Here is a 27,878-nt window from a genome sequence, read left to right on the forward strand (position 1 = left end):
CTGCAAACTGTGCAGCTCTCATTTCTGTGTGCAGTTCTTACCCTGGGTTGATTCTTTCCTCCACCTATTTTCCCTTTGCTCTTTTCTGATCCCTCACCTCCACCCTAGCAGAAGATTCTAAACATCATAAAATTTAATCTGTATGGGGGCAATGTCACCTTAAGGGGGTGAAAATTGATTTGGGGAGGAGGGGGCAAAGATCTTCCTTTCGACACATAAAGTACATATGTACACACACATTTAGTACATAAACAGAATCTCTCTCTGAAAACCACTGATCTATAGGAGTCAACCATGTGCTTGGGCAGCTTATCAATAAAGAGAACATCCTCCCCTGACACGTCACACAATGTCAGACACATCACTCCCAGATGTAAAATTATACAAGACGCTGAAGTTCAGACTCCTCCTCCACTGCCTCAGCCATTCCCAAGTGCTCCCTCACAGGCAGCGAAATCTGCAGTTGTGACCTTTGCTTCCAATAGTGTCCCTTTGGTGGCTTAAAGAATAACCTGCGTAGGGATGGTGTATTCAAATGCAGATTTCTTGGTCTTACTTCAGTGGGTCTGAGGTGGGAACCTACAAGCAGCCCAGTGGATTCTGATGGACCCCACTTTGAGAAATACTCTCTACACAGTGTCTCCACTAATGACTCAGGCACCTAGGTGTCCAGATTTCACCCCAACCTCCAAATAGCCATGCCCTGGCTGCTGAAGATGAAGGGGTGCAGGAGGGGTAGTGACTGATCTGACTGTTATAGAAGAGCTCTGCCCCACGTAAGTCGTTATTCAAGAACCAGTGTTCGTTCTATGTGTGTGGGACTGACGGACCCTGGGTCATTATTTCACCACTTCCAGAAACCACGTCTCCCCTCTCCTTTCTGGACTCAACTGCAATAGGTCTCCCCATCCTCCAGCCTGACAGAGTATGGCATTTAATGGGGTGGTGTCTGCCCCTGAGAGGCCTGGCTGTGGGGGGCTGCAGCCTAAGGAACCAGTCTCCACGGCCTCAACTTCCCCTCACTGCTCATCAATAATGCAAGTCCAGCATGACAGCCTCTGGAAAGTATGTTCAGGTGCCTGGCTCCCCCAAGCCTCATGACTTTTAAATCAGGATCCAGATTTGATTTGCTTTTCCTTGCCTTCCTGGCTCCAACTCTTGCAGGCTCATTTTTCACTCCCCAGTCAGCCTTCCCAGGGTTTGGGGGCCGAGTGAGCCAAGTCCTTCACACTTCACAGACAACCCTCCCTCCCAGGCCTTGTGCCCACCATCTAAACTCCAGCACTCAACAGACCCCTCCACTGCTCTCACCGCCTTAGGCTGCCCTATATCCTGCTGGAGTTTTCTGAGAAGGATGGACCTGCATCTCTTAGAGGAGGTGCTTAGGGACTCAGCGTGTCATCAAATGAGAGAAAACGAGTGGGTCTATTTCTCATCCTCATCACCACTCAGTCAGCTCTAATCACCACCAGTGTGAACGCAGCCCCTTTCATTTCAGAGCCCTTGAGCAGAGGCGGGCGACATGGATTGAACTTGAAGGAACCATCAGGTCTGACACGAGGTGTCAGAACCCGTATCCCACCTTCCCAGACAGCTTGACAGCACTCAAGGTTGCTGTGTGTGGAATGGGTGTGGTGGGGCTGCTTCACAGCCTCAGCCATTTGAGAATGTGAATCCCCTGAATGGAGGGACAGTCTCTTGGTCCTCTCTGTTATCTTTATATCCCAGCTGTACCAAACATCCTGTAGCTAGCTAATGTTTGCTGAACTGAATTAACCTGTAAATCACCCACTCAAGTCAGCCTGCCCGAGTGTCACAACTTCAGGTAGCACCAGGCGTCAGCTGGTGGCTATACTGATACAATCACTAGGTCTCTTGTTTAAATTTTATTTTTTTGGAATCACGGAATGTTAGAGAGCAGGAAGAGGCACCAGAGTCATTTGGTCCACCTCATTTACAGATGAGGAAACTAAAGTCCAGGGCTCAGAGCAAGTAGAGGCAAGGACCCAGGCACATGACCACCAGCCCAGCCCTCCTTCTAGGGTCACACAGTTAGTCCTACAGAAGCCAGCTCCCCATGATAACCAGCAAAACACCAAGAAACACATTTGCAGAAGGCAGCGTTTCAGCATCACTGCGCTGACTGCAGTGTCCCAGCATATTTAAATCCATCCTCGTCAGCTACAGTCTAACCAGGCCTTACTGAATACCTCCCACGGGCAGGACACTGTCCTAGATGCTATGGAGAACACAAAAATGAATAAGATACTGCCCTCAAGGGGGTCTTGTCCCTCAAGGAACAAGCACACAAATAATCAGAACATAAAGCCAAAGATATGCAGTATAAGAAAGCCCTGGGGTGATTCAGGAGGCAGGTGACCATAACCAGCAAGGGAAAACAGGACGGGCTCCCTGGAAGAAGTGACATTTGGAAGAGCTTGGGTGGCACTCTTGTAGATTTGAGGTCCAGCCTCCAGGCAGAAAGATGACAAGTCAGAGAGACAAAGCCCAGGACCTGCTCAGGGATGGCAAGGCCCAGGTCGCACAGCAGTCAGGAAGAGCCCTGGTCCAGGGGACAGGCCCCACATGGTGGAGGACACTGAATGCCAGGCAGGGAGCCTGGACTCAAAACCATGGAAGGCTCCTGGGCCAAGAAGTAGTGCTGGAAGAAGAACCTCACAGTAGATGAAGCTTGGAAGGGGCTGAGGGAGAAAGGACCCGGGAGCCCCCACAGATTAGCCCAGCCCCTGGGTGGGATCTCACCCTTGGGAGAGGTCAGCCATTCTTCAGCTCTGCCGACCAGAAGTGGATATGCAGACTTAACTCAAGTTCAGTCTGAAGGTGATCAGAAGCCTGGCCTCGTTCTTCCATCTAGTTCTGCCCAAGAGCACTGTGCTCTGGGAGTCACTCGGCCTCCATTCATACATTTCATTCCACTTAATTCTGCGTATCCAGCACTTTCTACCCTCTAACAAACTAAGAAGAGCTTTGTACACTATACAATGCTACACAAAGGTATGGTATATTATTAAAAATAAGAGGTGATCAGAATAAAATACAAAGAAAACTCCAATACCAAGATGGTGGAACTGAATACATAAAACAATAAAATGTTAAAGATAGGAACAACTGTCAAGACTATTTGGCCCAACTCCCAACCAGTATTTGTGGATCCCAAATACCATAGTCCACAAAAGATGGTCTAGTCCTGCTTAAACACTTCCAGTTCTAAACTATTCACACAGTACTCGGCTTGTGGTAAAGTGCTCAATGAACATCAGTTGAATGAATCAAGTCCAAACACTTGAAATTTACCTTAAATAAAAGCAGAACATTACTTTAATGAGATTGAAATTTAGAAAATTCACAGGCTGAACAAATAATTTCTCTTTACTGGGCACCTACCAGGAACTGGGACTAAGGTGTGTTAAGAATTAGACATGTGAGGGGCTGGCCTAATGGCTTAGTGGTTAAGTTCATGCACTCTGCTTCAGTGGCCCAGGGTTTGTGAGTTTGGATCCCAGGCATGGACCTACACACCATGCATCAAGCCATGCTGTGGCAGCATCCCACATACAAAACAGAGGAAGATTGGCACAGAGGTTAGCTCAGGGACAATCCTCCTCAAGCAAAAAGAGGAAGATTGGCAACAGATTTTAGCTCAAGACAAATCTTCCTCATTAAAAAAAAAAAAAGAATTAGACATCTGAAATAGGGAACACAGACTACAATATATAAATCAGAGAATTTCAGATCACAAAGGACTTTAAGGGTGATCTAAATCATGACTTTATAAGAAGAAATCTGAGACTCAGGGAGGTTTACTGGTTTGTTGAAAAGTTTTAAGGCAACTTCACAGGAACTGGAATCCAAATCCAGCACTCCTTCCACAACATGTTATGCTAATCATCTAATTAAATTCTAAATTGTAGAGTGCAGAATATAACCCTCCTAGAATGTGGCAATGGAAAAGAATACAATGGGCTGGAAGCACTGGAAAAGGCTTCAGAGAGGAGGAAATGTTTAATTTTCTGCCACCAAAACTGATAATCCATGAACTGCAAGATTGCTGAAGATGGGGATCCTGTTCTATTTTTCTTTGTAGTCCCAGTGTCTGGAACACAGAGGAAACTCAATTCATGCTGGCCAGTTTTTTTAAAGTAGCACCTTAATCATTAACTTCATTTCAAGTTGGAAGGAAGTTGCTTATTAGAAGGAATATGAACATCTTGGGTTCTGCAGAAATTTTATCTATGTAAAAAAAAAATCAGCCAGACCCAAGTGAAATCTCCCACATCTAGGCAGATCCCCACTGCCGAATGCAAAACCTGGCCCTTCACACCTTGTCCCTCGGGCCACCGTAAGCATACAGTTAGAGGAAGAAAAGCATAATCTGGTCTCTCCATCTCTCATTGCTCATTTTGCCACACAGCCTTGTTTCCATTTCAAGGCAGACAGTCCAGATAATTGGAAACATGTAAAAATAACTGGAACCTAAAGGCCTTATTAGTAGGAAGACACATCTATCTAGACAGCACCAGCCTTCTCTTCCCTGATAGGTGAACCATTACAGTGAAATTTTTAAAATACAGATACTTAAAGAACTTAGAATAAAAAAGTAATTCTATTTACATGGTTCCAAATCCTCTTCTAATTTTAGGTAGCGAACATGGAGGTGTTTTTATGTGGCGGTGATCAGACTGTGCCCAGTGTCCTTGCTCTATTTCTCTCTCTCTTTATATTATTCACACACATTTCCCTTTATGGATGTAGGTTCCCAAAGTGTCAAGTATGTGATTACGTAATATCTGCCACATTGATGCATTTATTTAATTATCCCCTTTTGAGCACAAACTAGTTCCTTTTCTGTCATTTTAAATAGTGCTCCGAACATCTTTGTACCAACTACTTTTTTCCTTCTTCCGTAAGAGTTAACCTATGGTGTCAAAAGCAGGATTCTTGGCAAAGCATATCAACGGTTTTACTGCTCCATAACATTCTGCCAGTTCAAGCCCCAGGAAGGCTAAACCAGCAATCAGTGCTCCCTGCAAAGGAAAAACTCGTCTGTTTCCTCACAGCCCCAACAGTGGGCTCTTGCCATCTTTTACTGTGTTAGTTTTTCAGGTACATAAACACCTTAAAGGTACTTTAATGTCCACTTGTTTAATTGCTCCCAGGGTTGTGTAATGTATTTTGACACAGTGCTGTATATTTTTCTACACTCAGACTTTGTCTACGTTTCTTTCATCGTAAACTGTGTATTCATCTTTGACCATTTATCAAATGGAATCTGGACACTGGACTCAAATATACCAAGTCTTTTTACAGGCATTTTTGTCGTGCTTGTTAGAAATTACAGAAGCAATTCCTATCTACTGTTAAAAAATTCAAGAAATAAGAATGCGTATACAGTAAAAGGTGAAAGTTGAGCGTATAAATTGGCCAAAGGTTTCTTTCCCTCTTAACTCTTTCCCCTTCTTGCAATAGTATCACTTCTTTTGACATCACTTTCTGTTCTTGTATCATTAAACTCTGTAATTCTAGAAAATATGCTCTGTGTCCATTTCTTGATTGAAGAATTTAGACAGCACTTAGTGGATTCCCACTACGAATGACGAGGAGTTTTGCTGACTTACACTGCCTCTCTCTCACTAGCCCTGTTTTGATTTTTAGATCTATTGGACATTTATGGCAAGATCACAAACTCAATGCCTACAGAGTCTGGGCAGGAAACACAAGAATAGAAAGTGGGTGGGGCAAGAAATGTCATGAGGCCCTACTTGCCCATCTTTTACTTTCCCACTATTAATACAGACATGGCTAGGGAAAAAGCAAACTCATAAGTGGCAACAGATGCTTGCCCATATGTTGGGAGACAACTAGGAAAGGGGGGGACGACAGCAACCTGGCAAAGACATGTTAGACGCAGAGGGACAGCACCTACTGACCAAGTGTTGCCACGTGGAAGCATTGCCAGTTCTTATTTTTTGAGAAACACCATTCAGAAATGAATTGCATGTGTAAGCTTTCCATTTGTAAATTTTAGCTTGAATTTTTTGAGAACACTGCTAGCCACACACGAAAGAGAGGATCATTTTTGACCTCTGTCATTATGGTTTTAAGTTATATACTCAAACCTCTGTTTTTGATCCATCTATTTTAGATGGTATCTCCTCACTTCCCATTTTATAAGATGAGGACATTAGTGTCCCTACAGTTTTCTCTTCCTCTCTTTTCCTGCCTCTACCTTACCATTCACCATTCCTTTACTTTCGGCTTCCCAAGGCTTACAGAGTTTACTTTCTGTTCTGTAACTATAACACTCTTGAGCTTTGTCTATGGGCTGATTGAAAAAATAGCACAACAATTTTCTCGATAGCAATATTACATTGTATAAATATTTTCTTCAAACATCTGGTAGCCATGAATTAACTGTTCCTGATCTATGATTGAAGAACTAGTTTCCAAATGTAGGTAGCTGGTATGAGTTTTCCACCCCTTGGCTGTAGTCCTGTCTCCCTGAATGAGGGGCCTCACTGCAAGCTCCAGGACCCTGAGTGGGGCATGTCTACTGGCAGGCTTCACTTAGAGGGTTTGGGTATGGAGCAACTGGACAGACAGCACATCCAACACACTTCCACCCTGTGGCAAAGTCAGAAGTCTTTCTTCTGAGACACTGGTTAATATCCACGCCAGGAGCTTCCGTTTTCTCCCTATAGATACTTAGTAAACAGTCCTTCCTTTAGCACCGGATTTCTGCTCTACTGTCAACCCCTCGTTTCCAAATCCTTTAATCTCAACTGTACGGCTCTCACTTCTGCTGAAGCCTCACCCCTTACCTGTTTTGGCAGGCAGCGCTGACAAATTCTTCAATGCAATTGCAAGAAAACCCTCTCATCCACGAATGTCTCCTCTCCTGTTCTCAGTGCAGCTCTGCATTTATTCTCTTTTGAACCTCTTTATGTTCACCACAATGGCATATTTGGAGTGAGGAGAAGTGAAGTCTGTTCAGTCTGCCCTTTTGAAGCAGAAGTGGCCACCGGCGGCTGACAATCGTAAGATTTCGGCAATATTTGTCCTGTCATTTCCCATTCTGCTGCTCTTCCTTTGAATACTTCAGGATAGTCACTGCCTGAATACACCCAGGCAGCCCACCGCCAGCCTCCCTCCCATGAGAATTTCTGAGCCACTTGGGATAGACAGCTATGGAAATTTTGGGAGCACATTCAAGCTTGCTGGGATACCAAGATTAGCAATCTTCAATGAAAATGGAAGACAAAGAAAGATTCTCTCACCAAGAGATTCCATTTTTCTTTGAATGAATCTTATGCCCTAAGTAAGTTCTCAAGAACTTAATGTCTTATTCTTATTGTGGATGGAACAATTATTCTCCATATATCTTCGAGCTGTGGGTCACTGGTATATGGGGATGGAATCAAACATAAGAGTGTTCTGGACCAGCCTTGTCCAACAGCAATTTTTATGATTATAGAAATGTTCAATAATCTGTGCTGCCCAACATAGTAGCTGTTAGCCGCACGTGGCTATGGAGCACCTAAAATGTGGCCAGTGTGGCTGAGGAACTGAATTTTTTTTTTTAAAAAATTGGCCCTGAGCTAACATCTGTTGCCAATCATTTTTTTTTCCTTCTTCTTCTCCCCAAAGCCCCCCACTACACAGTTGTATATTCTAGTCGTGAGTGACTCTGCTTGTGCTGTGTGGGATGCCGCTTCAACATGACCTGACGAGCGGTGCCATGTCTGCACCCAGGATCCGAACTGGCGAAACCCTGGGCCACTGAAGCAGAAAGCACGAACCCAGCCACTCGGCCCTGAATTTTTAATTTTATTTAATTTTGATTAATCTTAACTTTAAATAGCCACACGTGGCCAGTAGCTATCCTATTGGACAATGCAGCTCTAGACCTTGAACAACTCATCCTCATAAAGGAAGCAAAAGGCAATAAACAATAACTGATAAAACTGTAAAGTGACAAAAAGTAAAAATGAGTCATACATGTAAGTATTATAGGAGTTCAGAGGAGGGAGCAATTATGAGTTACAAAGTTCAGGATTAGATGTATTCTATGTTCTAATGCAGAAAAAAATGACAAAAGATGTTAAGTGAAAAGTGTAAGTTGCAGATCAGTGTATTATATGTGGGCCCACTTGTGTATATAAAAGCATTTGCAATAGATACTTATATTTGCCTAGAAATGTCTGGAATGATATCTTAATTGATAATGGCGGCTAGCTCTGGAGAGTGGAAGTAAAGATCAAGACAGGAACTTTTTTACACGATTTGAATTTTTGTTTTAAAACTAGTTTAACATTTAAACCATTTTTTTCTTTGTAACAAAGTTATAGGCATAGAGATGATTAATGAATAATACATTTTTAAAAGGCCAAAGCAGTCAACTCTTTCCTGCGGTTATTAGTCATGAATGATCTTATGTGATTATCGAGAATGTTCCACATCCTATTACCATGGCTCTTCTGTACGCTAATACAGTGGTTTATAAAGGAAACATACTTAAGGAAAGCAGCCTGAAGGAGGAGGAATTTAAATTGGACCTTGGGGCTGGATAAGATGGAGAGGAGAAGAAAGGGCATTCTTGATGAAGGCATAGCCTGAGGAAGAGGCAGGAGCAGCGATGTAGGGGTGTGGATGGGGAGCAGGGAGGGCAGGAGTGGGATGGGGTCAAGGGAGATAGGACCCTACAAGAAGCATGGACCGAATGCCTATGAACCTGACTGGTAAGAGGTATAGTCTTAGACCCTACCACCTTGGTTCTCAGGGGAACTAAACATTTATTGAACACCCATCATGTGGCAGACATTGTGCTATTCCTGGGGCACAAAGACGAATAAGAAATAGTCCCCGAGTTCAAGGAACCAGATGAGACATGTGAAAGAGATGGCATCATATAGTGAGAGGAATACACGATTTGGACCCCAAAGTACTGCCTCCATCACTAACTGACGTAACCTTGGCAAGTTCTGTAATCAATCTGAGCCCCTAGATTCTTCCTCTATAAAAAGTGGGGATAAAGTTGCCTTACCATGAGGCTAAACGACTCAGCTTTCCCATGCCTGCCATCGACAAATGCTAGTTCCCGTCCTGCCACACTCTGCCCCCAGTCCTAACCCCAAATTGACAGGGAAGATAAAATATTTTTCTTGTTTACCCTTTCTCCACAAAGGTGATGCCAGAACAACGTGTCTGCACTGTGGGGGTGTGGGCTGGGTGAGCAGGGCCAGGACTCGGCTGTGTGGGAGGGAGGAAGGGAGGAGGAGACCATGCAGCAGAGCTGGGAGCGATCACAGAGCCCTTCCAGGCTGTGCTGAAGAACTTCGTGCCAGGTTCAAGGACAGTAAGCAGAGGGTGGCACAGTCAGATGGGCACTTTAGGAAGATCATTTAAGTAGCAGTAGGAAGAACAAACTGGAAAGACAGAAGTCAGGAAGCAGGAAACCAGTTTTCAAGGCACTCGAAACCTCGTCATAATCTCCTCTACATTCCAATAGTGCAAATTATTTACTGAACTATTTCAAGCACCTAATTATACTGTCATTTCCTACTGTTTGACATGCACATGCTTTTCTCCAGAAATCACACCAGGAGGGCTCCAAAGGACAGAAGGCAGACCAGATACCTCCTTCAAATCTCTCAAAGTGGTCCCGTGCTTCTGAGTTAGAAGGGAACTGGGAAAGAGGTACTGGGAGAAGGATGTTTCCTACTGGTTAAAGTGGAAATTGAGGAGTTATTCATGCTGTCATGGGTCAAGTCTTCTTGTGTTCCCTTCCTCCACCCTCCAAGACTTAAACATAAACAGGCCTCGATGAGGCCAGGCCAGCCCTTTATTGTGAAGCCCTCTTCAGGAAACACGAGACCCTCAGTCTGGACTGAAACCTCATTTGGGTTGTGCTTCTCAGAAAAAGGCCCTAAAATCTTAGCTCATTTGATTCACAGCACAGCCGGGGCCTCTCATCATGTTTGCTTTTTCTGATAAGAACAAATTCCAGGGCAGAGGGGAAGAAATCTCCAGTAATTTCAGTATTTTTCCCACCATTCAGTATTTTCCCACTCCCTTCATACTTGACATGGTGATAGGGGAGGCACTCCTTGGCACTTTGGCCACCCACAGGGGCATGAGAGCAGCTGGAGGAGGTCCAGTCAGCCCTCAGCAATGGTGGGCCTGGCTAGCTATACATGGAGGCCCCCAGCGCCTGGGCCCAGCAGTGGCACCTCCGATGTACTACTCTTCCCACCCAAGCTACACCCTGCACTGTGCGGGTCCTCCTACACATGCGGTGGACAACAGAGACCCTCATCCAAGTTACATGTACCTTCCCATCCCCGAAAGCAAACAGCTTGCCCTTCACCACCCCGCTCAGGCCTAGCGACGTCTTCTCATGGGAAGAGGCCCATACAGGCCTCAGAAGTGGGCTAAGGGCCAGAGGGCAGAGAATTCTGGAGTCCTGGGTACCCAGAACGCAAAGAATGGTGTGGCTCTAGTGAGTACAACCCTTAGGCAGACAGATCCCCTGCTCTGAGGCAAGGGTACAGCCAGATGAAGGAACAGGGGTTTCTAGAATGTGGGCTCAGGTTGCCTGGGTCTAAAGGTGGTACTGATGAGAAACAGACCCAAAATTTTATGAGACAATATAATCTCCCCCAGCTTTCAGCTGGCAAAGCCAAAAAAGGGAGGTAGCTTTGGCCTAATCAGTAGACCCTTATCAAATAGGAGTTGTTCAATAATGACATTAACTCACCTCTTAAACCCATATGGGTGACTTCCTCTCATAAACCCTAGACCATGTGGGTTCAAGCCAGATGGCCACAGCCAAAGAGGAGTGAATTCTTCTAGGATATTTTAACTGCAGGGCCACATTCAACTCAAAGTAAGGCATTTCCCTCACTGTTGGTAAATTTGGTAAGGGTCTAGAAGAGTTTTTTTACTTCTTCTCTGTGCTATGTGTTCTCCCCTACTTATTCCCATCATTTAAAGAAACTATCTCCACATGCATTTCATTAGGTGTTTATCAGTTAGGAACAGTTTTTGCAAAATTTCCTGTGTGTATAACCAAAGCCAAAGATCTTATCTGAGAAAGCTTTAAGCCTTAGGATTTTTGTCTCTTAGCTGATCTTTATGCTTCCTCTACTGCTGTACCCCCATCCAGGCCCACTCCAACCAATCCTTAGGGTTCTGGCTTGTTGCCTCTTTGTTTTAATATGGCTGCCTGACCACCAGACATCACATCTGCATTCAAAGCAGGAAGCAGGGGAGGGGTGGAATATGAGAGCACCAGCGATGTCTTTTGTTTTGTTTAAATCAGAAAAACACGAGCTTTTCCAGAAACTCCACAGCAGACTTCAGCCAGAATGTGTCCACTCTTAGTCGCAAAGGAAGCCTCCACAGCGGCTTCTAAAGGAGAAAAAGGCAAGGGCAAAGGGGACTGGTAATGGGTCACGTGTTCGCTGTTCAAAGTATCTGCCACAAGCAGAAATGTCCTAACGGACGTTAGGGACTGAGACCTGCATTGCTCAACATCTCAGAGTCTGGAGCTTCTCAGAAAAAGACATGAACTGTGCACAAGGGGCACCTGCAGTCCCACCTTAGCATCACCCAAGTCTTCTTGATAGAAAGGGGGTCTTTATTGGAGGAAGGGGTTCATTAAGTCCTTGGCCTAAAAAAAGGCCTAAAAAGGAAATGGGGGCAGAGCAGGCAACGGTTTTGACCTCTTTCAGGAGTAAACACAGAAAGCACAAGATTGAACCAACTTCTAATTACCGGCTTCAGAAGGTCATCAGAAGCAATCCTTTATAACTTTCTCAATCTGTGGTGTCCACTGTGTTTCTACAGTGATGGGCGGGTCCCTGCGTCCCCTTCGGAAAAACGAGGACATCCTAGTACCCTCCACACCCAGGCTTTAGGGCTCAAGCTAGTAGTGGCAACTGTAAAGAGGGGACGAAAGCAGGCAGAGCTCCTGAGGGCCGCCACAAGGAAGAGAAGGATTCCTGCTGGCTGCGAGGGGCACCAGCCTGGGCCGAAGAAGGAACTTGAAGGCTTAACTTTTAAAAGTCTATCACTCGAAAGAGATTCTGCAAGAGCCCAATTACTGGAGAGCCAAGGTGCAAAGGTCACCATGAAACTGATGCCACGGCTGGTTTAGTGCAGAATGAGCATCCAAAACAGGATGTGTCCCACGACCTAGAGGGAAGGGTCAGCTGCAAGCAAGGTCACGTAGCCACAGCAGAGAAAGCTAACATGCCCTAGAGGGAGAGAACCACCAACGACGAACAGGGGGTGACCTTGTTTGGAGCTCAGTCCTTTATAACTAGCAACTCCTGCTCAAAGCCCATGTCACTCCAGGTTAACACCACCTTACTCTTCCCTTCTCTGAGGGCACCAGGTCAGGAACACCCCCTACCCAACTTCATCTCTGGTATCAAAGCAACCAGCTTCCTCATTCTGGAATCATTTGAGGTGGCCCTTCCCTGAAGCAAACAGTCCCTTTGTGTCCTTTGCCATAGTGATAACACGCATGTGTAGCATGCTAGTTACAGAGCACTTTTTTTTTTTTGAGGAAGATTAGCCCTGAGCTAACTACTGCCAGTTCTCCTCTTTTTGCTGAGGAAGCCTGGCCCTGAGCTCACATCCATGCCCATCTTCCTCCACTTTATACGTGGGATGCCTACCACAGCATGGCGTGCCATGCAGTGCCATGTCCGCACCCGGGATTCGAACCGGCAAACCCCGGGCCACCGAGAAGCGAACCTAACCGCTGCACCACCGGGCCGGCCCCACAGAACACTTTCTGTGACAGCCTTTCCCTCTGCATTTCTTTCTGCAAGTTCTCAGATGGAGCCAGACACTCCACTAACATCTTTCTGGAACTGTCTTCCTTCTGTGTCCTCTACACACCCATAGGCTGTCAAGGTGTTGTTCTGGGTTAATTCCAGGCAGGTGGTAAGTGGGAGCACAGCTCTGCAGACTGACTTTTAAGGAATACATTCATTTTGAGATATAGTCCACATGCAATATACAAAGTCAACTATTTCGTCAATATAAGCAAAATAAAATTTTCACTCAGAGAATGCTATACTTTAAGAATACTGCAGTCAACATTGTGAATGCATTAAATGTCACTGAATGGCATTTACTTGAAGATGGTTAAATTTATATTATGTGAATTTCACCTCATGAAAAACAACACTGTATTACTACACTTTTTTTTTTTGAGGAAGATTACCCCTGAGCTAACATCCACTGCCAATCCTCCTATTTTTGCTGAGGAAGATTGGCTGTGAGCTAACATCCATGCCCACCTTCCTCTGTTTTGTATGTGGAACTCCTGCCACAGCATGGCTTGACAAGGAGTTTACAGGTCCACACCTCGGATCCAACCCAGCAAACCCCAGACCACCAAAGCAGAGCACGCGAACTTCACCACTAAGCCACCAGGCCAGCCCCTTACTACACATTTTAACTTTACCATTTTCTTCTTCAACTCATTTTCTTTACACAGGCCTGTAAACCAGAAATACAGAAACAACTAGTTGTTTCTTCTAAGATAAGGAACTCTCAGTCCATAGCAGGTCTGACCTGCCAACCAAAGGATGATGGTGCAACAAAGAATTCCAGTGTGCTGACTCCTGGCCCAGTACTCCTTCTATGGAGGTTCCAAATCATATAACTCAAAGACATGCCTCCCCCATGACCTTCAAAGTCAACAAAGGAAGCAATGCGTCATCACGCAAGTTCTCTCATGAGCCAGACACTCTGCTAACATAAGGAAGCAAAGTCATCATTTCCTCTCCATGTTTGTCTCAATTTGAGGCAGGAGTTCATCTCTCAGAGGCAATAGGGCAGGAGAGTGGGTATGAAAATGAGATCAGTTTTGCTAAGCCTTTTTTGTGGTGAGGAAGATTGTCACTGAGCTAACATCTGTGCCAATCTTCCTCTATTTCGTATGTGGGACACCACCACAGCATGGCAGCAGTGTGTAGGTCCACACCCATGAATCCTGGGCCACCGAAGCAGAGCACGCAAACTTAACCACTACCCCTCCAGGCCAGCCCCTCTAAGTCATTTTTTTAAAGTTGATTTTTAATTTTTTAAGTATAAATTCAGTGTTTTGTAAAGTATTCACAAAGCTGTTGGACCATCATCACTATCTAATTTCAGAACATTTTCATCATCCCAAAAAGAAACCCTGTATCCATTAGCAATCACTCTCTACTCCTCCTCTCCAGCTCCTTGCAACTATTAATCTACTCTCTGTCTCTATAGGTTTGCCTATTCTGGACATTTCCTATACATGGAATTATTCAATATGTGGCCTTTTGTGCCTGGCTTCTTTCACTTAGTGTAATGTTTGCAGTGTTCATCACCGTTGTAGTGTGCGCATCAGTACTTCATTCCTTTTTATGGCTATGTAAGCCATTTCTAAATCCCAAAGGATTCTTCCTGTTGCTTCTTTCCTGCCAGCTGGGGGGATGTGGGGATGGGGGGACCAGAGTCAGGGCAAGAGAAAAGAGCCCTCATCCTGGTAGCTCCCAGAGTGAAGAAGCAGACCCCTTTGCAACATCACCAACATTCTCCCACAGTCTTCTTCAGTTAGAAGATATGACAAGGACTATTATGTCAGATCTACCAGCAAACAGTCTTAACTAGACAGGCGTGTGCAGAGCACACGTTGCAGTGCAGCCCCTGTATGCTCTCCAGATGACCACACAGTCAAACGTGCCGCTTAAACAAACCCAAGAAGAGTGATGCTCTCAACCCTTCCCTTCCACAAGCTTTCAGGGGCCAGCTCTTAAACTGTACATTCACAACCTACGAACAACTCAGCACCTCAGGTGTCTTTTGCTCAGATCAAAGCCTTCTAGCTTCTAAAGCTTTTCCTGGGGTAGATCCCCTGAATTTAATCCCAGCGCAAATATTATTTGCAAACCCCCTGACTTCCACATGCATCTCCGAGTCAAGTTGATGAAGTGACTTCCTGGTGGCCTGAGCCAGCAGGTTACAAAGTCTCTCCAACTGGGCATAACCTTAGAGAGTCTTACAGATCTTCTTCCATGTTCCCTCTTCCTCTCCTTTCTAATATAACGTGGACAAGGAATTATCCTGCCCATTTGCAGAAAAAGGAATGGAGGCCCAGGAAGGGCAAGAGACCAGTATTCATTAGCAAAAGGTGACAGAACTGAAATAAGGGGTCCTATCTCCCATCCCACTGCTCTGGATGTAGCAGGTGGATACACAAGAGGGTCAGTTAACTAAACATTCCTTCCAGGGAGGGAGTGAGAGAAAAAATTACAGCCAGTTGTCAACTGTCCAGATTTGAGGGCACATACTGAAACCCAAGACGTACCCTTCCTGCCACCAGCCCATGTCTTCTCCTATAGTCAGGCAGCACATACCCAGAACATGACTTACATCACCAGCAAAACATCTGTGTCCCTCCCCACTGCCACCCTGAGTTCTCCAATACAGACCAAAGTCAATCATAAACAAAAAGAATAGGGCACATTGGTACATACTCCCTTTATATGTGGGTCCAAAAGAAAACCAGGCCTTCTCCCAGATCCAGCCTGCTGAGGAGAAGGCTCGAGAAGGAGCGACAGCCCCTACCCCATCTCCCCCCAAGCCTTCCATCCAGCCAAGCTCCTTACCCTCCCTTCAAACTTGGCGGTGTCTCCTTCTTTGATGCAGAGGTTCCGAGGGGGCAAAATGAAAGCAGGGGCCTCCTTCAGGGGCATGGAGCCGACTCTCGAGTGATCCGCACTGTGGGAGGTTTTGGAACCGTGTGCCGAGGCAGCCAGCTTCACGTCCCCCATGGTCTGCAAACAGGAAGGGAGGCCAGGTCAGAGGAGACAAAGTACAGCCCTGCCTCCCTGCAGGCAGCGCGCCCGTGTGCTGGTGGGCCCAGGGCCGTGAGTTTTACGGGGAGCCCCGTGAGGTCAGGATCCACCTGAAGCTCCTCTCTGGGAACAAGAGGCTCTGTGTCTCCCGCACACAAGACTGCCAGGGTGAGGCCCAGCCCACCCCAGACGACGGCCCCCAGGGCCACTCCCTGGCCGCCCCAAAACGCCATGGAGAACTTCTAGGAAAGGGGCGGCTGGGGCTAGGACAGAGAAACCAAATGGTTCTCAGAGATTTTAGAACGGGTGTCTGGCATCAGGACCTAATAGTCACGGACCCTTCAGAATTAACATCCTCCTTAGGCCCTGGTGGTAGAAAGTAAAAGCCGCTTCTGCATGAACAGTGAGAACTCACGAGCTAAAGAAAAACAGGATCTATACTCCAAGAATGGGAGGAGTTTGGGGTTAGTATGGCAAGGATCCTGGGTGAGGTGAGGTGAGAGTGTGTGGGTGAGTGAAGGGAAGGAAGCAAGGGCAGGGAGGACATCCCACTTCTGGGGAGGAGACTGTGAAAAGCCTCAAATGCCAGAGAAGGTCAGAGAAAGGTGTGTTTTAATACTATCCAGGCTAACTCCTCTGTTTATAACTGAGGCCCAGAGAAGGTAAGGCACTCACCCAAAGACACAAAGCAAATGATGGCATCCCTGGCAAGAATCCCTCCGGTTCCTGCCTCCTGGTCCAGGGCCCAGTTGGGACTAGACAAGATGGGGACCGGCAGGGTTAGCTGGAACAAAGGGACTTCCTTAGGATTGACTCCAGAAGTGGGGTTAGTACCAAGGACAAATCTGAGTTCTTGGTTGCAAACTACAGAAACTGACTCTGGCTTTCATAAACGGAGAAGGGTCCTGTTAGAAAGATGGGGGTGGGAGGAGCTCCCAAAATCCACAGGAAGGGCTGGAGAACCAGGCTGGGAAAACAGGCAGCAGGCGAGAGAAGCTGGGTGGTCAGATCCCAGCCAAGGTTACCAGACACACGCAGCCACTGCCTGGAATACATCCTAAGGACCCCTGCTCCAGGTGGAAGCCTCACCAGGCTGGGACGGCTCCGGGATGGGGAGCACATCTAACTCTCCATGGAATCCATGACGCTTGGCCTATTGCAGGCGTGCGAGAGACCTCTGCTAAACCAAAGAGGAACAGCATTCCTAGTTTTTATTTTTCTGTTCACTTTTTTGGGATCTTCAGTCATACACTTAAATCTCATCCTGTGAGTTGGGCAAGTTGACACAAATGAGCAGTGGTGTCTGGGGCATGTAATTAGTTTTTTTCAAATTTAGTAATGTCTAACAAAAATAAATGGGAGATACATTTTGAAGTTCAAGTTAAAGTAACAAAGACCTAGATTTGTTTGTAATAGAGCACATCCCCTGCTTGACAAATCCAGTTTTTCTTTCATTGAGAAGGTATTAGCTTTGCAAATACTATCCTTTCCAAGAGATAAGCGTCACAGGTTCCCTGCGATCGATAATGAATAAAAGCGAAACTCAGGTAGCACTTACTGTATGCCAGGAACGTTCCAGGCACTTTATAAATAATAGCTCATTTGCTCCTCACAACACCACCATGTGACAGATAATCTCATCATCCCCATTTTATGCATTAGAAACCGAGGCGCAGTAAGATTAAGAAACTTGCCCAAGGTCATAGCATGGAGTAGGGGGCAGAACTGGCACTTGAACCCAGGCGTCTGGTGCCAGGGCCCCTATTCTTAACCACTGGGCCCTCTTGCCTCCAGTAAGCAGTCAGAGTTGGCTGGTGGGCAGGAGGTCTGAGGTTGGGGTAACAAGGAGAAAGCTGAAAGCTGCTACCACATACATATAAAATTAAGATTTTCTGTGCCAAAACATACCCTGGCAACATTAGAAGATGGATGATAACCTGTGATAAAACATTTGCAACAAAAAGAAACGACAAGGATACTTTACATATAAGAAGAAAACAGTCAGACAGATCAACGGGCAGAGGCTATGACCCGGACCGTTCACAGAAGACAGACAAATGACCACTAGAGAAATGGACGCTGCCTGGCCTCAGTGAGAATCCAAGAGTGCAAATTAAAAACAAGCTATTACCTTAAAAAACTAACCAAATTAACATGCAAAAAGAAAGATAACATAGAACGCTGGTGAGATGATGGTGAGTTGGGCAAACGCATACCCTGCCAGGGGGATATAAATTGGTACAATTTTTCCAGAAAGCGATTTGGCAAAAAGATTCTGAATAAAATGTCCATCTCTTTTCCCAGTAATCCTACATTTAGAAATGTATTATTGGGAAAGAATTAGAGATGCAGCCCCAAATTTATACACAAGAACGCTAATCAATTATTTATAGCAAAACAAATAGAAAAATAATCCAGTTAAATAGGAATGGAAAAAAAAATCCCATTAAATACCTAACAGTGAGAACTGGTAAAATATAGTGGAATATCAGGCAGTTATATGAGCATATATTTACAAAGAAAATAATGATAGGAATTTAATGATATAGAAATTTTAAAACTAAAAATAAGTCTTATCATGGGAAATTTCAAACATAAAGTAGAAAGAATAATAAGCACTTCAAATACCCATCACCTAGATTCAACAATTAACATTTTGCCAATTATTTATACCATTGTGCTTGTGTATGTGTTTGCAGAACCATTTCAAAGTAATCGTGATACAATTTTAAATGCAAGAATCAAGACATATTCGTTCACTCAATTAAAATATATTGACTGAGCGTCTACCATGTGCCAAGCTAGGTGCAAGGGAGACCAGGGTGAAAAACTGCATGTGTGTGGGGCGAGTGTGGTAACACGAGAGTGGGAAAGGAATGTGGTTCTCACATTCTGCAGAGCTATCTAGGAGCACACCCTCTGCCCTCCTCCACTGCCACCGAGGTGATGTGCAGCCAGCACCAGGGGTGGGGAGGAGGTGGGAGCAGGTGTCATGAGGGTCAGACCCTGCCACAAATCCAGGGGCACTGCTACTTTCCAGATGTGGGCTGGCAAGGTACTTCAACTCTCTTGGCCTCAGTTTCCTTTTCTGTAAAATGGGAATGAGAGTATCAACCTCACAAGGCTGAAGGGAGGATTTGAATGAGAGTGGACATAAAACACACAGTGCAGCATAAAAGGCATCCCATATGTGGGAGCCGTCATCATCATCATCATCATCCAGGTCCCAAAGGGAAATCGGTTTCCCCACCCTGCAGGACAGACCCTTCTCACCAAGGCCAGCAAGAAGCCCAGGCCAGCCTGATGATCCTCAGGGCGAGGGCATCTGAGTGGGATTACTGTGTAACAGCAGCAGGAGGCGGAGGGCAGAACTCGGCGAAAAGGTGGGGAAGGAGGGCCTGAGGCCCACTGGCAGCTCCTGCAGCACTGTCGTGTCTGTTCTAGCAGTGCCATTTAACGGGCAGGGTGCATGCCCCTGACACCACGCTGGGCACTAACCTCACTCAGTCCCCACAGTGTCGCGAGGCAGTTCTGACTGTGCTCCTTTCACAAATGAGAACACCAAGGTTCAGAAAGCCAGCTACGCTTGTCCAAGGTCACACGGCTAAGAAGTGGAAACCAAACCCAAGATTGATGGTGGTCATACCCTGCGGGCATCCTGGAGGCCCCAGGACCCAGATGAGGTTCTCCTGCTATCCCAGTAAAGGGAGAGGCAGTAGGCAGAGGCTTGAGAGTTGCACAGAGGAAGGGGGCAGGGAATGTGGTTCCCCTCTGCTCTCAGGCCTGGCTTTGGGAGACACGAGACTCTTCCACCTCTGCTTTTGAGGGAGCTGGAAACTAGGAGTGGTGACATTAGGCTCAGGACCCCCTCTACAAATCCTCTTGATCCAAGACCTCCTGAGGTGCATCTAAATCTGAAGACCCTGGATGCTCTCATCAAAAGAACATGTTTGGCCTCAAGAACACACAAGACAGAAGTCATCCATTCAGAGGAGGGGTCTGGCTTCACCTTAGAAAAGGAACAGGCAAGTCCATATAGCCAGGAGACATCCAGTCCCCTGCGAGGCAGTGGGGGGCAGGGGGCAGTTAGTTAACTATCACGTGGGCAGGACCAGTGCCCAGTCCCAGGCTGGCCAGCACACCAAACAACTCCACTCAGCCCATCGCCCCGCCCACTGCCATGAGCAGTATAAACAGATTCCATCTGCACTGCCAATTAATGGTTACCAACATATTTGGAATGCTCTGTCAAAAAAAAATAATAATAAATCAAACCAAACCATCTTTGTTCCCTTCTAATCCCTTGTCCAGCCGGTGACCACATTCCAATCAGGAACACCAGAGAGCCTGGGTAAATTCTGCAACAAATTCTCTATCCGCGGAGCAGTGCTCAGCGGCTAGAATAAAACACACACCCCTCTAGGGGGTTTCATTCAATACCAGTGATCCCAAGATCAAAGGACAGAGAAGGAAGAAGAGAAGAAATGGAGGAGAGGGGTCCAAAATCAGCCGTCTGAGAGCTGGAAGTAGCTGCCCCCACGATGCTTGGGCCAAGCTCAGCTCCAAATTGGGTTTTCACAAGTCACAGATTTTTTTAATCTCAAAACAGCACTGAGTTAATTTGACTTAATTTGATCAAAAGCACTTTAAATTGTCTTTTGAACCCAGAAAGGAGCACTTTCAACTACAGCCAAAAGAGTGCAACTCTGAGGCAAAGAGACTGAGATAAAAGTTAAAAATGAAGAATCAAGTTATATGGCAGAAGAAGTTTAGAGAAACCAGTCGCACCCTCCCTACCCAAGGTGCATACATTTTAAATGACCGTCGTCTTCGAGCACCTGGTCAGGCAGTGGAGCATCCTGGAAATATCAAACCTTCCCCACAGGGAAGGGCTCCCCAACAGGCTCTGAACTCGCAGGCTGGCAGGCGACAGCAAACTCACACATCCAGCAGCAAAACCACCCAGGTGCAAACACCCCAGGCAGCGACAGAACCACTCTCCCCACCTTAATCCTCTCTCCGCAGTGCACTCAAATCCCGACAGATTCCCTAATCACCCCTAATCCCGGAGAGGGGACTGCTCCTTGGCTGTGGCCGTGCCAGGCTGACTTGCTGTGACCCACGGGAGCGAACAGTGGGGCAGGGCCACACACCAGAGAACGGACACGCCTTACCGTGGCCTCTTCCCCGGGCAGCTCTCCCATGAGGTGGGACGCATGGGCAGCCACGCTTTGCCGCTGTGCTGCAGAGATTCCTGTCCAAGGTCCGTCAGAGAAGGACGATTGTAAAGGAGAGCCAGGGACGGGCTGCAGAGCCCAGAGCCAGACTGAGAAAGTTACGGGGCCGTTTGTCTGACTCTGCTCACAGATGTTGCAACTTGCCTTCGCTGGGCAGCCAACTTCACCCGGTCAGGGAGATCTGTTGTTTTAATCCGCCCAGCTGGGGTGACCTTTGCAACCTCTGGCTGCCAGCTGCAGAGGCTCTCAATGGAGTCCGGGGAAACCAGGGGTGGAAGCTCACAGGTTTTTACTTGCTCTGAGCTGCAGATTTCAATCTGAGTGGGGAACAAAGGGAGGACACTGTCGAGCAGAGAGCTGAGCCCTTGGAAGTGCTGGGCACACCCCCAACTCCACATCTGGCCTGGAGCGCCACTCATCCCTTGGCACTTCTGGCCTGGGATTACCACCCAGGGCTCATGGGACACTTGCCTCCTGAGACTCAGCTCCTTCCTCAAGCTGAAGAAGCCTGTTTATGATCTCCGGATTGGGAACAAGCCCAGAGAGCGGATGGACGGGGAACTCCCGGGCTGCAATTTGTCTTAAGGAATCTGGACTGAGATTTGAATCAGGCTCCACAGACTGTGTTCACGTTGCCAACAGGACTTAGCAGCACTGATCCTGACCCTGGGGAGCTTCAAGACTGGTCCTTGATGCATACCTCTAAAACATGGTAGCAAGGTGATGGCCAGCCGCATCCCTCTCCTCCAGGGGAGAGAAGGCATTTCCACCATTCCAAAGGAATTGCTCCTCCTACGCAACTCACACGTTGGGACAGACTACTGATGTCCGAATCAGGAATGACATGAATTTAAGCCTTTCCATTGGCTCATGTCTGATTCCTGAGTAACCGGTATTTTCGTGACACCTATTTGCCCCCTACCCTCTAGCTCAGCAGCTGCCAAATTTTTGGTCTCAGGGACCATTTATACTCCTAAAAATTATTGAGGATCCCAAAGAGCTTTTGCGTGTGAATTATTGCTGTCAATATTTACTGTATTAGAAGTTAAAATTAAGAAATATTAATCCATTTTAAAGCATCAATAATAAGCCCATTATGTGTTAACATAAATAACACTTTTAAAAGAAAAATATATTTTCCAAAACAAAAAAAAGCCTAGTAACAAGAGTCATTCATTTTTGCAAATTTCTTTAATGTCTGGATTATAAGAAGACCGCTTGATTTTCATACTGGCTTCTGCATCCAGTCTGTTGTGACATCACAGTATTTTTAGCCGCTGGAAAACTCCACTGTACACTGGAGATAGAAGTGAAAAAGGCAAACGACATTTTATTACAAAAATAATTTGGACCTCATGGCCTCTGAATGAGTCTCAGGGATGCCAAGGGTCCCCAGGGCACACTTTGAGAACCACTGCGTTACCCTGTGCCCCAACTCTCCCTGTCACTATCTGCTCTCCACTTTTGCCCCTCCCTAAAAAAACACATGTGGAAGGGAAAAGAGGTTTTACAGGAGTCGTGGTGTGCAGCTTTGAGGGACTCATGGGGAAAAGGGTGAATCGATACCTAATTTGATTCCATCTTTTCTTCCAAAGAGAATGATTGAACAAATTGGACCAGAGAGATCTGAAGCCTGAGGCAGACACTGTTGCAGAGAACACCTTTAAATCAATTAAGTCCTTGGACAAGACTCAATATACACCCCAGATTCTGGAAGACCTTGCATGTAGATATTTGAATACTTTATGTCTAATAAAGGAAGAAATGAACCCAAAAAACAATGCTGTCCACCACTGAGGAGTGGAGATGAATCTGGATCTGAGTCTTCCTAGACGGAGGTCTCTGGTGGTGGGCAACAAGACTGGAAAGTCATTTTGAATTGAACAGAACCAAGGACAATGGTTTAGACAAAAACATGTAAGGCCTGTCTATCAAACCTGTGGGTTACACAGAGCAAGTGAGAACAGCTAAGAAGTTGGATATTAAACACAACACTGAAAGATCAGCACAGTGAACCAGAGCTTGACAGGATGTTTAAAAGAACAATTTTAAAATTCCTATACTTAAGCTCAAAAACAAAAACAAAACAAGTGCCAAGAACAAATGGCTGATTGAAAACACTCAACACAGACTTCTGGCCCCGAGGTTAGGCCAGGTCCCATGTTAGGAGCACACATCAAACCCTTTATGTTGTCTTCGTCCCATGCATCAGAATTGGCAGCTGTGTGGCTGTATGGTTATCCGGTTCCCATCTGTCTCCCCCACTGGAACCCAAGCTCCACCAGGTCACAGGGCCTGAGTGCTTTGCTCACTACTGTATCCCCAATCCCTAGCATACTGGTGAGCACAAAATAAGTTCTCAATAAATACCTGTGCAATACATGAATGGACAGAAATTTAGGCTAAAAAAACCCATAAAAAAATCACTGCCAAACCATGACACCACTTAGTTTTGTTGTATAGGGAATCTCGTGAATGTTAGAAAGAGGACATAGGGAAAGGAGTAGGTGAACCCCTCTAGGGCCTATAAATATTTGGTTCGAGACACATGGTGCCAGGCTAGCTCTAGACCTGGCATGTAACTCATGCATCCTTTCCACTCTTAGCTTCTCAGTCTTCCTGTGTGTGAAATGGGCACAATCACACTCTGCCCTGGGTACACTCTCTGGGGTTCATGCTGGTATCCCTGAGCGACTTGGACCCAGGTCCCTGGGTTCCCAAGTGAAATCAGATAAAGCCAGTCCCCTCGCTCTGTCCCCCACAGCTGAGTTCCTCTACCAGACAGCCTCTCCCTCCCCATAGCTTCCCGGGCCTTTCCTCTTGGGAAACACAGTAAAGGAGAGGCTGGGCTTCTGCAGGCAGAGGAGCTGCCCACGTCAGCCAGGCCACATCAGCAGAGCAGCAGACCACGGGCGGGACGAGGACACCCGCTCAGCAACACTGCCCTGTGTGCCCACAGCTTTGGCAGAAAGTTATTTTTAAATTTTCTTAAAAGGGGACATACACACACAGATCAAATCAAATAAACACACCCGACCGCACACACAGCACAAAGGAGTGAGACCTGGTCTCCCGCAGCTGCTCTCTTCCTGTTGGGATTCTTGCTTAATTTGGGATTTAATGAGAACAGGCTGAGAGAAGCTTTCTGCAATAAAAGTCACGTGCAAAAAGAAATCAGAGCCAGAACCAGAAACTCTGGTTATAACCAAATCAGCAAAACACACATTCCTATCCCAGTCTAGCAAGAATCCTGAAGTTCACTCATTCTATTATCAGGTCTCATCCCTACAGAAGTAAGTTTGGGGTCACAAGCGTGTTTACACAACCTTCCCCCTCTCAAACACCATGCCTTCTCCCTCCATTCTGCTAAGCCCTATCCGTTGTGCCCAGTTTTTCACAGTCCATGAGATGAGCACTGTGAGTCCTCAGGGAGGCGCTGCCCTGCCCCCTCAGTCCACGGGAGTCCAGGAAATCAAGTCAAGGACGGGGAACAGAGCTCATGGCTTTGCAGTTAGATGTTGTGTTCTCCACAGCTAAACTGTGTGGCCTGAGGCATGTGACTCTCTGAAAGTCTCAGTATACTCATCTGTAAAATGGGGCTACCACTAACACCCCCGACCTGCAGGGTTGCTGGGAGGGTCAGTGACATATATGAAAAGCAGCCCCAACCCAGTCTCTGGCAGAGAATAAGTGCTCAATTCATGGTGGCTGCTGTTGTTAACATGGTGGTGGTGGATGTGTTAAGATTTGTCAGAAGCTCAGAGGACAGAAGCAGCCTTGGCCAAGTAGGGGCCACCAGGAGAAATTGGGAGACAGCACCAGAGGATAAAATAGCACCACAGTGAGAGTCAGCAACTCTGGTGCTCCCTGTGGCTGCACCCTAGCCAGCTGTGTGTCCTTAAGAAAGTCACTTCCCTTCTCTGGTCCTCGCTATGTGTCCTGAAGGGCCTCTCTGGACCCTTCCTGCCCTAGTACGCCTGTGTCTCTAGGACTGCTGCCAGCTCTCCACAAGACACGCGGCCAGGTAGGAAAGGTTCCAGCAGGGGGAGCCAAGCCCAGAGCAGGGACAAGATGCTGCAGGACACCAGGAGAGGAGGAAAGAAGAGACTTCTGTTGTGCGCCCAGCATGCAGGGTTTCATAGGCCGGGCAGCGGAATCAGGCAGGCACAGCTGGTCCTTGAGGCACACCTGCGAGACACCAGCACAGGCCGTGAAGACTGAGGACTGGGCTAGGAATGGGCACCTATGCAGTTATCCCGGCTGCTCAGCCCCTGGCCAGCTCCCAGGTCAAGCCTCTGATTCAATGGGGTCTGTCCAGAGAGAGGCTGGGGCTGAAAGAGCTGACGGGAAACCCCAGGAAAAAGAGGAGGAACAGAGAGAACCAATAGTAGGTACTATTTAGAGAGCACTAACTATGTGTCAGCCATCAAAGTAAGTACTTAAGGTGACTTGCGTCATTTAATCCCTTAGCAGAGTGGCAAATGTTAATAGCAAAATTAATAAAGCAGGGCATTGGGGAGTATCATTCACTCATAAAGTAAATGGGATATATTCCCTTTTTTCTACTACTTCATTCTTCCTCTTCCTCCTCCAATTGAACCAACATTTAGTAATTTGAGTTATTCTGAAACAGGAGTCTTGGGCAGGGGGCAGGTGGGAGGCTGTGAGTGGGTCTGGGCAGCCCATAGCAGTACGGGCTGTTGGTGTTGTAGTGTCAGAGGGCAAGGGGAGGTGAGAAGCGCAGGGAGAGGGAGTGAAGAGAAGGGCCACCACTGCGAGCCAGGAGTCTGCCCTGCCCTCCTCTCCAGGTCTTCAGAGAGGCCTAGGGAAGCTTTGGGAAAGAAGGCTCAGGAATGAAGGGAGGCTCATGATTCTGCTGATCACACCCCTCCCAGAGCGGGCTCTGAGCAGCTTCTCTAGCTCCAGATTGGCATGTTCCATCCCTTCTTTCTGAGTCGCCTGAAGCACACGCTGCCCCTGAGCCTTCTGCAGGGAGCTGGCCTCCTGGTGAAGATCTGAAGGGACGGGCCCAGGCCCAGGGGATCCTGTGCTGGGAGGGCCCTTAGATCCTAAGAACTCAGATGCAGGTGAACTGTCAGCACAGCTCCCCCAGGCCTGGCTGCTGAATGTGGTCCCTGCTCCTCTCCACACGGTTTAGGGAAGATGCCAGCAGCCCATGGCCTGTTTCTCCTGGGAAAACATTAGCTCTGTGGCTAGAACAACGCCTGGCTGATTTGAGGAGGACCCTCCTGTGGGAGTCCTGCCTCTCCTCCTGAGAGCCTCAGGCACTGGGCTGGAACAGTGTCTCCCAGGGAAACATGAGGCAGGAAGCACTGCTGATGGGAAGGGCTGCAGGGATGTGGAACGCTGACAAGAACCAAGGCTGCATTTGAAGACTGTCTCCAGCCACAAGCGTCCACAGCTCCTGCTGGACCTCCCCGGCCCGAGGCAGTTACCAGCGCCCATCTGACTCTAGCATGTCCATGGTTCACTCACGCTTCCCTTACTGAGAGGCCTGGGCGCCCTTCTTTTGCAAATCCTCCCCTCTGTGACACAGCACAGGAAAATGAGGCAAGAGCCAACCTGATTTATCCACTCCTATGGGCTCCTGGGTTGGAAATTTGAGTCTGCCGTGGTTTTCTAGTTACTCCGACCAACACAATCTGCCTCCTCTAGATGAAGCCAAAGGCCTGGCAAATAGTTTTATGGATTTCTAGTCTTCCTTCCAATCTTGGTCAGCACTGAGACAAGAGGGCAGGTGCACAGGGAAGGGGAATGAGGAGGGAGCTGAGACTGGGGGTCTCCGACATGCCAGAGGTAGGGTACTAAATCCAGGGGGGATTTTCCCATGCACTTTTCAGGTTGGCTGCCTCAGCTGCAGAGAGAGAGAGGACCAATTCCAACTCTAGGGTCAAGCCCAGAACTGTCTCAAGAAAACAGCTGGGATAAGCACCAGTCCTAGGACACTAGCAACAATAAACTGACAATCTAAGAGTAAGCTAGGTGGTGAGCCAGCAGTGCACTTCTGTGAGCCATCCCATCACAGGCTTTGTAGTCAGACATGCCTGGACTTGAATTTGCCTCTGTCACTTAGTTGCTAGATGACCTTGGGTGATTTACTTAATCTCTGTAAACCTCAACTTCCCCATCTGTATATCTGTTTTGTAGGGCTTGGTGGAGATTAGAGGCAATTTCAAGGATCTAACACAAAGCAGATACTCAGAATACCCAATACATTGTAACTGCAATGTGCAGTTTCTAACAGTGCCTGGCACATAGCAAGCGATTTCAACTGTAACTCTGATAACAGCCAATTATGATGAAGGATCAGAGGTATCACATTTCACTTAGATGTCCCAGTTCATTTAAACATTGCTGCAAATACCACCCTCTCTATCACAAAGAGTAGATTACTAATTCACGCTCTTATGTTGACTTCTTTTTATCTATTGCTTGTCATTGGCTAGATAATACACATTACTCTCACCCTCCCACATTCTGGCTTACTGTTAGCACACTGGAATATGGCTGGATGGCAGAATGTGAGGGTTGGAAGGGGACCTAAATCATTTAATGCAACCCCCTTATTTTACAGATGAGGAAACTGGGCCCAGAGGGGACCAATGTAACCTCAAAGACAGGGGCAGGGATCTCTGGATCTCTGAAGTTTGTCAAAGCACAGAGAACAGGCCATGACCGTCTAAGCCGGTAAGTCCTGCAGTAGAGAGCTGAGCTGTGGGTGGGGCAATGGTGGTGCATGTCTAAGAGCAAGGAA

The 27,878-nt window shown here is 46.9% G+C and overlaps 1 protein-coding gene across 4 annotated transcripts in view; it reads right to left on the minus strand.

Annotated features, from left to right (window-relative positions):
• MYLK (myosin light chain kinase) overlaps positions 1-27,878 on the minus strand; it is a 260,059-nt gene that overhangs the window by 159,303 nt on the left and 72,878 nt on the right. The window contains exons 1-2 of one of the 4 annotated variants that reach the window (XM_070508988.1): positions 21,041-21,218; positions 15,678-15,845 (exon numbers count right to left, since the gene is read on the minus strand). In XM_070508988.1, the coding sequence (XP_070365089.1) occupies positions 15,678-15,845; positions 21,041-21,070 (198 nt within the window). In that variant the 5' untranslated portion in view covers positions 21,071-21,218. Of the gene's footprint in view, positions 1-15,677; positions 15,846-20,676; positions 20,817-21,040; positions 21,219-27,878 lie in introns of those variants that run through there. The other 3 variants (XM_014829544.3, XM_070508990.1, XM_070508989.1) reach the window with 3 other exon arrangements.

The sequence above is a fragment of the Equus asinus genome, chromosome 5, assembly GCF_041296235.1.
Source record: "Equus asinus isolate D_3611 breed Donkey chromosome 5, EquAss-T2T_v2, whole genome shotgun sequence".
NCBI classification, from domain to species: Eukaryota; Metazoa; Chordata; class Mammalia; order Perissodactyla; family Equidae; genus Equus; species Equus asinus.